Source organism: Scyliorhinus torazame, chromosome 19, assembly GCF_047496885.1.
Source record: "Scyliorhinus torazame isolate Kashiwa2021f chromosome 19, sScyTor2.1, whole genome shotgun sequence".
Lineage (NCBI taxonomy): Eukaryota > Metazoa > Chordata > Chondrichthyes > Carcharhiniformes > Scyliorhinidae > Scyliorhinus > Scyliorhinus torazame.
This window is the reverse complement of record NC_092725.1, coordinates 12,265,058-12,280,049: the sequence shown is the minus strand read 5'-3', so window position 1 is coordinate 12,280,049 and position 14,992 is coordinate 12,265,058. Positions and strand designations below refer to the sequence as shown.

General features: G+C 56.9%; 1 protein-coding gene across 4 annotated transcripts in view; it reads right to left on the bottom strand.

Annotated features, from left to right (window-relative positions):
* Nucleotides 1-268: 268 nt before the first annotated feature.
* The window catches only part of LOC140396013 (C-reactive protein-like), a 16,489-nt gene continuing 1,765 nt past the window's right edge, over nt 269-14,992 (bottom strand). For all 4 annotated transcript variants that reach the window (XM_072484054.1, XM_072484053.1, XM_072484052.1 and 1 more), the window contains exons 2-3: nt 13,463-13,538; nt 269-1,345 (exon numbers count right to left, since the gene is read on the bottom strand). In XM_072484054.1, the coding sequence (XP_072340155.1) occupies nt 708-1,345; nt 13,463-13,526 (702 nt within the window). In that variant the 5' untranslated portion in view covers nt 13,527-13,538 and the 3' untranslated portion in view covers nt 269-707. The remainder of the gene's footprint in view (nt 1,346-13,462; nt 13,539-14,992) is intronic.

Below are 14,992 nucleotides of genomic sequence, written 5' to 3'. Positions count from 1 at the left end.
TCTCTCACACACTCTCTCTCTCACACACTCTCTCTCTCACACACACTCTCTCTCACACACACTCTCTCTCACACACACTCTCTCTCACACACACTCTCTCTCACACACTCTCTCTCTCACACACTCTCTCTCTCACACACACTCTCTCTCACACACTCTCTCTCTCACACACTCTCTCTCTCACACACTCTCTCTCTCACACACTCTCTCTCACACACTCTCTCTCACACACACTCTCACACACTCAATAACATAGACACACAGCGGGTTCTCACGTTTTATGCTAATTTATTAATCTGATTGAACAGTGAGCTTTGCAGTTTAATCACAATCTCTTTACAGCGACATTACTTCAATGTGTGAGCTGTAGATATCTGCCTGGGGTGGGGGGGAGGTAGGTGGGCCGGGGTGGGGGGGAGGTAGGTGGGCCGGGGTGGGGGGGGAGGTAGGTGGGCCGGGGTGGGGGGGAGGTAGGTGGGCCGGGGTGGGGGGGAGGTAGGTGGGCCGGGGTGGGGGGGGAGGTAGGTGGGCCGGGGTGGGGGGGGAGGTAGGTGGGCCGGGGTGGGGGGGGAGGTAGGTGGGCCGGGGTGGGGGGGAGGTAGGTGGGCCGGGGGGGGGGGGGGGGGGGGGGTTCGATCCCCTGGACTGCGCTCGCTCTCAATCCGAGTCGCTGGTCCCTTTGGGATCCTAGCGATTCCCGGGGAATTTCAGATCACGCAGTCGGGATTGTTCTTGATGGTTACCATTGAAGCGGGATCCTCCACCACATGGATCACTGTGTTCCAGTCGACAATGTCACCCCCAGGGCTGTGACAGCCCTCCGAGTAGGCCTTGATGTCGTTGGCAGACAGCACGTGGTCCCACAGGTTGACTTCGGACATCTCCCCGACGAAACGCTGGCTGGGTTCAAAGTCCCCCTCCACCGAATCCTGGTCCTCTCCGACGAGCATGGTTCCTCCGCCCTGTACGTGCCCGCCCTGGTGTGCAACTTTCTGGAGAGTGCGTTCCCCACCCAGCCAGAAGGTTACAACCCCCGTGCTGGATTCCCAGCTCAGGCAGACATGCTTCATCATGGAAGTGACCAGCGGGACAGTGAATTGGGCAAAATCCTTGTGAAAGTAAATGGACAACACGCCGTGTCCATCCTCCACTTTGTACCACAGCGACAGTTCATTGTCGTGCGCTGGGGTGTTGTACGAGAAGGGGCTGTATTCACGCTGATCTTCGGAGGCGAACCGCATGCAGAGGGTGAGGGCGGTCAGCTCACTGAACCCTTCGTTGAGGAATTTGACGTAACGGGGTGACTCGCTCGCGGCACCGAAGACCACAGTCTTGCCCACTAGACCTGCGGGAAAAACGGAAGTTTCAGTCGGAGTCTCTGAGTCTCCGCAAGAGGAACAGAGACGCTCGAGCGGAGGCGGAATCCCCCAGCTTTGCTGCACAGAGTTAACACACACACTGTACCCCACCCTCACACACACACTGTACCCCACCCTCACACACTGTACCGCACCCTCACACACTGTACCCCACCCTCACACACACACTGTACCCCACCCTCACACACTGTACCGCACCCTCACACACTGTACCCCACCCTCACACACACACTGTACCCCACCCTCACACACTGTACCCCACCCTCACACACACACTGTACCCCACCCTCACACACTGTACCGCACCCTCACACACACACTGTACCCCACCCTCACACACACACTGTACCCCACCCACACACACTGTACCCCACCCTCACACACTGTACCGCACCCTCACACACACACTGTACCCCACCCTCACACACTGTACCCCACCCTCACACACTGTACCCCACCCTCACACACACACTGTACCCCACCCTCACACACTGTACCCCACCCTCACACACACACTGTACCCCACCCTCACACACACACTGTACCCCACCCTCACACACTGTACCCCACCCTCACACACTGTACCCCACCCTCACACACACACTGTACCCCACCCTCACACACACACTGTACCCCACCCTCACACACACACACTGTACCCCACCCTCACACACTGTACCCCACCCTCACACACACACTGTACCCCACCCTCACACACACACTGTACCCCACCCTCACACACTGTACCCCACCCTCACACACTGTACCCCACCCTCACACACACACTGTACCCCACCCTCACACACACACTGTACCCCTCCCTCACACACACACTGTACCCCACCCTCACACACACACACTGTACCCCACCCTCACACACTGTACCCCACCCTCACACACACACTGTACCCCACCCTCACACACACACACTGTACCCCACCCTCACACACTGTACCCCACCCTCACACACACACTGTACCCCACCCTCACACACTGTACCCCACCCTCACACACACACACTGTACCCCACCCTCACACACTGTACCCCACCCTCACACACACACTGTACCCCACCCTCACACACACACACTGTACCCCACCCACACACACACACAGTACCCCACCCTCACACACTGTACCCCACCCTCACACACTGTACCCCACCCTCACACACACTGTACCCCACCCTCACACACACTGTACCCCACCCTCACACACACACACTGTACCCCACCCTCACACACACACTGTACCCCACCCTCACACATACACTGTACCCCACCCTCACACACACACACTGTACCCCACCCTCACACACACACTGTACCCCTCCCTCACACACACACACTGTACCCCACCCTCACACACACACTGTACCCCACCCTCACACACTGTACCCCACCCTCACACACACACTGTACCCCACCCTCACACACACACTGTACCCCACCCTCACACACACACACTGTACCCCACCCTCACACACTGTACCCCACCCTCACACACACACTGTACCCCACCCTCACACACACACTGTACCCCACCCTCACACACTGTACCCCACCCTCACACACACACTGTACCCCACCCTCACACACACACTGTACCCCACCCTCACACACTGTACCCCACCCTCACGCACACACACTGTACCCCACCCTCACACACACACTGTACCCCACCCTCACACACAAACTGTGCCCCACCCTCACACACTGTACCCCACCCTCACACACACACACTGTACCCCACCATCACACACACACTGTACCCCACCCTCACACACACACACTGTACCCCACCCTCACACACACACTGTACCCCACCCTCACACACTGTACCCCACCCTCACACACACACTGTACCCCTCCCTCACACACACACACTGTACCCCACCCTCACACACACACTGTACCCCACCCTCACACACACACACTGTACCCCACCCTCCCACACACACTGTACCCCACCCTCACACACACACTGTGCCCCACCCTCACACACTGTACCCCACCCTCACACACACACTGTACCCCACCCTCACACACACACTGTACCCGACCCTCAAACACACATACTGTACCCCACCCTCACACACACACACACTGTACCCCACCCTCACACACACACTGTACCCCACCCTCACACACACACTGTACCCCACCCTCACACACACACTGTACCCCACCCTCACACACACACACTGTACCCCACCCTCACACACACTGTACCCCACCCTCACACACACTGTACCCCACCCTCACACACTGTACCCCACCCTCACACACACACTGTACCCCACCCTCACACACACACTGTACCCCACCCTCACACACTGTACCCCACCCTCACACACACACACTGTACCCCACCCTCACACACACACTGTACCCCACCCTCACACACACACACTGTACCCCACCCTCACACACACACACCCTGTACCCCACCCTCACACACACACTGTACCCCACCCTCACACACACACTGTACCCCACCCTCACACACTGTATCCCACCCTCACACACACACACTGTACCCCACCCTCACACACACACTGTACCCCACCCTCACACACACACACTGTACCCAACCCTCACACACACACACTGTACCCCACCCTCACACACACACTGTACTCCACCCTCACACACACACACTGTACTCCACCCTCACACACACACACTGTACCCCACCCTCACACTCACATACTGTACCCCACCCTCACACACACACACTGTACCCCACCCTCACACACTGTACCCCACCCTCACACACACACACACTGCACCCCACCCTCACACACTGTACCCCACCCTCACACACTGTACCCCACCCTCACACACACACACTGTACCCCACCCTCACACACACACACTGTACTCCACCCTCACACACACACACTGTACCCCACCCTCACACACACACACTGTACCCCACCCTCACACACACACACTGTACTCCACCCTCACACACACACACTGTACCCCACCCTCACACACACATACTGTACCCCACCCTCACACACACACACTGTACCCCACCCTCACACACTGTACCCCACCCTCACACACACACACACTGCACCCCACCCTCACACACTGTACCCCACCCTCACACACTGTACCCCACCCTCACACACACACACTGTACCCCACCCTCACACACACTGTACCCCACCCTCACACATACACACTGTACCCCACCCTCACACACTGTACCCCACCCTCACACACACACACTGTACCCCACCCTCACACACACACACTGTACTCCACCCTCACACACTGTACCCCACCCTCACACACACACTGTACCCCACCCTCACACACTGTACCCCACCCTCACACACACACACTGTACCCCACCCTCACACACACACACTGTACCCCACCCTCACACACACACACTGTACCCCACCCTCACACACTGTACCCCACCCTCACACATACACACTGTACCCCACCCTCACACACTGTACCCCACCCTCACACACACACACTGTACCCCACCCTCACACACACACACTGTACTCCACCCTCACACACTGTACCCCACCCTCACACACACACTGTACCCCTCCCTCACACACTGTACCCCACATTCACACACACACACTGTACCCCACCCTCACACACACACACTGTACCCCACCCTCACACACACACACTGTACCACACCCTCACACACTGTACCCCACCCTCACACACACACACTGTACCCCACCCTCACACACACACACTGTACCACACCCTCACACACTGTACCCCACCCTCACACACACACACTGTACCACACCCTCACACACTGTACCCCACCCTCAAACACACACACTGTACCCCACCCTCACACACTGTACCCCACCCTCACACACACACACTGGACCCCACTCTCACACGCTGTACCCCACCCTCACACACTGTACCCCACCCTCACACACACACACTGTACCCCACCCTCACACACTGTACCCCACCCTCACACACACACACACTGTACCCCACCCTCACACACACACACACTGTACCCCACCCTCACACACTGTACCCCACCCTCACACACACACACACTGTACCCCACCCTCACACACACACACTGTACCCCACCCTCACACACACACTCACTGTACCCCACCCTCACACACTGTACCCCACCCTCACACACACACACTGTACCCCACCCTCACACACACATACTGTACCCCACCCTCCCACACTGTACCCCACCCTCACACACACACACTACCCCACCCTCACACACTGTACCCCACCCTCACACACACACACTGTACCCCACCCTCACACACACACTGGACCACACCTTCATACACTGTATCCCACCCTCACACACACACACTGTACCCCACCCTCACACACACACACTGTACCCCACCCTCACACTGTACCCCACCCTCACACACTGTACCCCACCCTCACACACACACACTGTACCCTACCCTCACACACACACACACACTGTACCCCTCCCTCACACATACACACTGTACCCCTCCCTCACACACACTGTACCCCACCCTCACACACACACACTGTACCCCACCCTCACACACTGTACCCCACCCTCACACACACACACACACTGTACCCCTCCCTCACACACACACACTGTGCCCCACCCTCACACACACACACTGTACCCCACTCTCACACACACACACTGTACCCCACCCTCACACACTGTACCCCACCCTCACACACACACACTGTATCCCGCCCTCACACACACACTCACTGTACCCCACTCTCACACACACACACTGTACCCCACCCTCACACACACACACTGTACCCCACCCACACACACACACTGTACCCCACCCTCACACACTGTACCCCACCCTCACACACACACACTGTACCCCACCCTCACACACACACACTGTACCCCACCCTCACACACAGACACACTGTACCCCACCCTCACACACACACTGTACCCCACCCTCACACACACATACTGTACCCCACCCTCACACACACACACTATACCCCACCCTCACACACTGTACCCCACCCTCACACACACACACTGTACCCCACCCTCACACACACACACTGTACCCCACCCTCACACACTGTACCCCACCCTCACACACACACACTGTACCCCACCCTCACACACTGTACCCCACCCTCACACACACACACACTGTACCCCACCCTCACACACTGTACCCCACCCTCACACACTGTACCCCACCCTCACACACACACTGTACCCCACCCTCACACACACACACTGTACCCCACCCTCACACACTGTACCCCACCCTCACACACACACACTGTACCCCACCCTCACACACACACACTGTATCTCACCCTCACACACACACACTGTACCCCACCCTCACACACACACTGTACCCCACCCTCACACACACACACTGTACCCCTCCCTCACACACACACTTTTCCCCACCCTCACACACACACACTGTACCCCACCCTCACACACACACACACACACTGTACCCCACCCTCACACACACACACTGTACCCCACTCTCACACACTGTACCCCACCCTCACACACACACACTGTACCCCACCCTCACACACTGTACCCCACCCTCACACACACACACTGTACCCCACCCTCACACACTGTACCCCACCCTCACACACACTGTACCCCACCCTCACACACTGTACCCCACCCTCACACACACACTGTACCCCAACCTCACACACTGTACCCCACCCTTACACACACACACACTGTACCCCACCCTCACACATTGTACCCCACCCTCACACACACACACTGTACCCCACCCTCACACAATGTACCCCACCCTCACACACACACACTGTACCCCACCCTCACACACTGTACCCCACCCTCACTCACACACACACACACTGTACCCCACCCTCACACACTGTACCCCACCCTCACACACACACACTGTACCCCACCCTCACACACACACTGTACCCCACCCTCACACAATGTACCCCATCCTCACACACACACACACACACTGTACCCCACCCTCACACACTGTACCCCACCCTCACACACACACACTGTACCCCACCCTCACACACACACACTGTACCCCACCCTCACACACACACTGTACCCCACCCCCTCACACACACACTGTACCCCACCCTCACACACACACTGCACCCCACCCTCACACACAGACACTGTACCCCACCCTCACACACTGTACCCCACCCTCACACACACACTGTACCCCACCCTCACACAAACACACTGTACCCCACCCTCACACACTGTACCCCACCCTCACACACACACACTGTACCCCACCCTCACTCACACACATACACACTGTACCCCACCCTCACACACACACACTGTACCCCACCCTCACACACACTGTACCCCACCCTCACACACACACACTGTACCCCACCCTCACACACTGTACCCCACCCTCACACACACACTGTACCCCACCCTCACACACACACTGTACCCCACCCTCACACACACACACACACTGTACCCCACCCTCACACAAACACACTGCACCCCACCCTCACACACTGTACCCCACCCTCACACACACACACTGTACCCCACCCTCACTCACACACACACACACTGTACCCCACCCTCACACACACACACTGTACCCCACCCTCACACACACTGTACCCCACCCTCACACACACACACTGTACCCCACCCTCACACACTGTACCCCACCCTCACACACACACACTGTACCCCACCCCCTCACACACACACTGTACCCCACCCTCACACACACACTGTACCCCACCCTCACACACACACACACTGTACCCCACCCTCACACACACACACTGTACCCCACCCCCTCACACACACACTGTACCCCACCCACACACACACACTGTACCCCACCCTCACACACACACTGTACCTCACCCTCACACACACACACTGTACCCCACCCTCACACACTGTACCCCACCCTCACACACACACTGTACCCCACCCTCACACACACACTGTACCCCACCCTCACACACACACTGTACCTCACCCTCACACACACACACTGTACCCCACCTTCACACACACACACACTGTACCCCACCCTCACACACTGTACCCCCCACTCACACACACACACTGTACCCCACCCTCACACATTGTACCCCACCCTCACACACACTGTACCCCACCCACACACACACTGTACCCCACCCTCACACACACTGTACCCCACCCTCACACACTGTACCTCACCCTCACACACACACACTGTACCCCACCCTCACACTCTGTACCCCACCCTCACACACACACACTGTTCCCCACCCTCACACACTGTACCTCACACTCACACACACACACTGTACCCCACCCTCACACACAGACACACTGTACCCCACCCTCACACACACACTCACTGTACCCCACTCTCACACACACACACTGTACCCCACCCTCACACACACACACTGTACCCCACCCACACACACACACTGTACCCCACCCTCACACACTGTACCCCACCCTCACACACTGTACCCCACCCTCACACACACACACTGTACCCCACCCTCACACACAGACACACTGTACCCCACCCTCACACACACACTGTACCCCACCCTCACACACACATACTGTACCCCACCCTCACACACACTATACCCCACCCTCACACACTGTACCCCACCCTCACACACACACACTGTACCCCACCCTCACACACACACACTGTACCCCACCCTCACACACTGTACCCCACCCTCACACACACACACTGTACCCCACCCTCACACACTGTACCCCACCCTCACACACACACACACTGTACCCCACCCTCACACACTGTACCCCACCCTCACACACACACTGTACCCCACCCTCACACACACACACTGTACCCCACCCTCACACACTGTACCCCACCCTCACACACACACACTGTACCCCACACTCACACACACACACTGTATCTCACCCTCACACACACACACTGTACCCCACCCTCACACACACACTGTACCCCACCCTCACACACACACACTGTACCCCTCCCTCACACACACACTTTTCCCCACCCTCACACACACACACTGTACCCCACCCTCACACACACACACACACACTGTACCCCACCCTCACACACACACACTGTACCCCACTCTCACACACTGTACCCCACCCTCACACACACACACAGTACCCCACCCTCACACACTGTACCCCACCCTCACACACACACACTGTACCCCACCCTCACACACTGTACCCCACCCTCACACACACTGTACCCCACCCTCACACACTGTACCCCACCCTCACACACACACTGTACCCCAACCTCACACACTGTACCCCACCCTTACACACACACACACTGTACCCCACCCTCACACACACACACACTGTACCCCACCCTCACACATTGTACCCCACCCTCACACACACACACTGTACCCCACCCTCACACAATGTACCCCACCCTCACACACACACACTGTACCCCACCCTCACACACTGTACCCCACCCTCACTCACACACACACACACTGTACCCCACCCTCACACACTGTACCCCACCCTCACACACACACACTGTACCCCACCCTCACACACACACTGTACCCCACCCTCACACAATGTACCCCATCCTCACACACACACACACACACTGTACCCCACCCTCACACACTGTACCCCACCCTCACACACACACACTGTACCCCACCCTCACACACACACACTGTACCCCACCCTCACACACACACTGTACCCCACCCCCTCACACACACACTGTACCCCACCCTCACACACACACTGCACCCCACCCTCACACACAGACACTGTACCCCACCCTCACACACTGTACCCCACCCTCACACACACACTGTACCCCACCCTCACACACACACTGTACCCCACCCTCACACACACACTGTACCCCTCCCTCACACAAACACACTGTACCCCACCCTCACACACACACACTGTACCCCACCCTCACTCACACACACACACACTGTACCCCACCCTCACACACACACACTGTACCCCACCCTCACACACACTGTACCCCACCCTCACACACACACACTGTACCCCACCCTCACACACTGTACCCCACCCTCACACACACACTGTACCCCACCCTCACACACACACTGTACCCCACCCTCACACACACACACACACTGTACCCCACCCTCACACAAACACACTGCACCCCACCCTCACACACTGTACCCCACCCTCACACACACACACTGTACCCCACCCTCACTCACACACACACACACTGTACCCCACCCTCACACACACACACTGTACCCCACCCTCACACACACTGTACCCCACCCTCACACACACACACTGTACCCCACCCTCACACACTGTACCCCACCCTCACACACACACACTGTACCCCACCCCCTCACACACACACTGTACCCCACCCTCACACACACACTGTACCCCACCCTCACACACACACACACTGTACCCCACCCTCACACACACACACTGTACCCCACCCCCTCACACACACACTGTACCCCACCCACACACACACACTGTACCCCACCCTCACACACACACTGTACCTCACCCTCACACACACACACTGTACCCCACCCTCACACACTGTACCCCACCCTCACACACACACTGTACCCCACCCTCACACACACACTGTACCTCACCCTCACACACACACACTGTACCCCACCCTCACACACACACACACTGTACCCCACCCTCACACACTGTACCCCCCACTCACACACACACACTGTACCCCACCCTCACACATTGTACCCCACCCTCACACACACTGTACCCCACCCACACACACACTGTACCCCACCCTCACACACACTGTACCCCACCCTCACACACTGTACCTCACCCTCACACACACACACTGTACCCCACCCTCACACTCTGTACCCCACCCTCACACACACACACTGTTCCCCACCCTCACACACTGTACCTCACCCTCACACACACACACTGTACCCCACCCTCACACACACACTGTACCCCACCCACACACACACTGTACCCCACCCTCACACACTGTACCCCACCCTCACACACACACACTGTACCTCACCCTCACACACTGTACCCCACCCTCACACACACACTGTACCCCACCCTCACACACTGTACCCCACCCTCACTCACACACACACACACTGTACCCCACCCTCACACACTGTACCCCACCCTCACACACACACACTGTACCCCACCCTCACACACACACTGTACCCCACCCTCACACAATGTACCCCATCCTCACACACACACACACACACTGTACCCCACCCTCACACACTGTACCCCACCCTCACACACACACACTGTACCCCACCCTCACACACACACACTGTACCCCACCCTCACACACACACTGTACCCCACCCCCTCACACACACACTGTACCCCACCCTCACACACACACTGCACCCCACCCTCACACACAGACACTGTACCCCACCCTCACACACTGTACCCCACCCTCACACACACACTGTACCCCACCCTCACACACACACTGTACCCCTCCCTCACACAAACACACTGTACCCCACCCTCACACACTGTACCCCACCCTCACACACACACACTGTACCCCACCCTCACTCACACACACACACACTGTACCCCACCCTCACACACACACACTGTACCCCACCCTCACACACACTGTACCCCACCCTCACACACACACACTGTACCCCACCCTCACACACTGTACCCCACCCTCACACACACACTGTACCCCACCCTCACACACACACTGTACCCCACCCTCACACACACACACACACTGTACCCCACCCTCACACAAACACACTGCACCCCACCCTCACACACTGTACCCCACCCTCACACACACACACTGTACCCCACCCTCACTCACACACACACACACTGTACCCCACCCTCACACACACACACTGTACCCCACCCTCACACACACTGTACCCCACCCTCACACACACACACTGTACCCCACCCTCACACACTGTACCCCACCCTCACACACACACACTGTACCCCACCCCCTCACACACACACTGTACCCCACCCTCACACACACACTGTACCCCACCCTCACACACACACACACTGTACCCCACCCTCACACACACACACTGTACCCCACCCCCTCACACACACACTGTACCCCACCCACACACACACACTGTACCCCACCCTCACACACACACTGTACCTCACCCTCACACACACACACTGTACCCCACCCTCACACACTGTACCCCACCCTCACACACACACTGTACCTCACCCTCACACACACACACTGTACCCCACCCTCACACACACACACACTGTACCCCACCCTCACACACTGTACCCCCCACTCACACACACACACTGTACCCCACCCTCACACATTGTACCCCACCCTCACACACACTGTACCCCACCCACACACACACTGTACCCCACCCTCACACACACTGTACCCCACCCTCACACACTGTACCTCACCCTCACACACACACACTGTACCCCACCCTCACACTCTGTACCCCACCCTCACACACACACACTGTTCCCCACCCTCACACACTGTACCTCACCCTCACACACACACACTGTACCCCACCCTCACACACACACTGTACCCCACCCACACACACACTGTACCCCACCCTCACACACTGTACCCCACCCTCACACACACACACTGTACCTCACCCTCACACACTGTACCCCACCCTCACACACACACTGTACCCCACCCTCACACACACACACACTGTACACCACCCGCACGCACACACACTCTCACACACACACACTGTACACCACCCCACGCACACACACTCTCACACACACACACTGTACACCACCCCACGCACACACACTCTCACACACACACACTGTACACCACCCGCACGCACACACACTCTCACACACACACTCTCACTTTCACTCTCTCACTCTCAGACATTGGGGGAGGCGAGGTTTACAGGCTGTGGAGGGGGGTACAGGAGATTGGGTCCTCGATTGTGGGATGACGTTGGTGTTTTGTGGTTTGTGACATTTCAGTAATAACTTACCCACACTCTGCGATTCCCGTAGGTAAATGCAGAAAGCAAACACAAATGGAACGAACTTCCTCATCCTGTCGCTGGTCTGTAAATTATAATGTACAGGCTGTGATTTTACAAAGTGGTCTCAGCCTTTCCTGATGTGATAGTTTTACTGGCGTGAGTGGAGAGTTCTGGGCCTCTGCGGGCCTTGGCCAGGAGTTTGCATTCTGTCAGACGGGCGAACTCTTTTCCTACCGCTCCTGTTTTCAGAGTTATAACTCTGATCGTTAAACGCACATGGCTGGCCTCACTCTGCTTCACGAATCGGCCGTCCTGCCCACTGAGCTAAACCGCCCCTCGAAGTAACACATTCCACTATCTTGTGGTGTCAGTTATCACAGACAATAATCAGAGATATTTCAATTTGTCTCGCACAGATAGTCACACACTCATAAATCAGAGATTAGCTTCAAATCTCCCTCGCACTTTCCCATTCTCTCTCTCACTCTCTCTGTCTCTCACTGTCTCTCTCTCTGTCTCTCTCTCTCTGTCCCTCACTGTCTCTCTCTCACTGTCTCTCTCTCTGTCTCTCTCTCTGTCTCTCACTGTCTCTCTCTCTCTCTGTCTCTCTCTCTCTCACCGTCTATCTCTCTGTCTCTCGCTGTCTCTCTCTCTCTCTCTCCCTGTCTATCTCTCTCTCTTTCTGTCTCTCTCACTCTCTCTGTCTATGTCTGTCGCAGTCTCTCTCGCTCTCTCACCCATTCTATCTATCCCCATCCTTCTCTCTTTCTCTCACTTTAGTACAGGGCTAAATCGCTGGCTTTGAAAACAGACCAAGGCAGGCCAGCAGCACGGTTCAATTCCCGTACCAGCCTCCCCGAACAGGCGACGGAATGTGGCGACTAGGGGCTTTTCACAGTAACTTCATTTGAAGCCTACTTGTGACAATAAGCGATTTTCATTTCATTTCATTTCACTTTCTGTCTTTCTCTCTCTCTCTCTGTCTCTCTGTCACTCTCTCTCTGTCTCTCAGTCTCTCTCAGTCTCTCTCTGTCGCTCCCTGTCTCTCCGTCTCTCTTTGTCTCTGTCTCTCTGTCCCTCTCTCTCTCTGTCCCTCTGTCTCTCACTCTCTCTCTCTGTCTGTCTCTCTCTCTCTCTCAGTCTCTCTCTCTATCTGCCTCTCTCTCCCTCTCTCGATCCCTCCCTGCCTCTCTCTCTCTGTCTTTATTTGCTCTCTCTCTGTCTCTCTCTCTCTATCTCGCTCTCTCTGTCTCTCTGTCTCTCTCTCTCTGTCTCTCTCGCTCGCAGTCTCTCTTTCTCTCTCTCTCTCTCTCTGTCTCTCTCTCTCTCTCTCTGACTCTGTGGCTCTCTGTCTATCTCTCTCTGGCTCTCTCTCTATCTGTCTCTCTCTCCCTCTCTCTCTCCCTCCCTGCCTCTCTCTGTCTCTATTTGTCTCTCTCTCTGTCTCTCTCTCTGTCTGTATCTCTCTCTGTCTCTGTGTCTCTCTGTCTTTCTCTCTCTCTCTGTGACTCTCTCTGTCTCTCTTTCTCTCTGTCC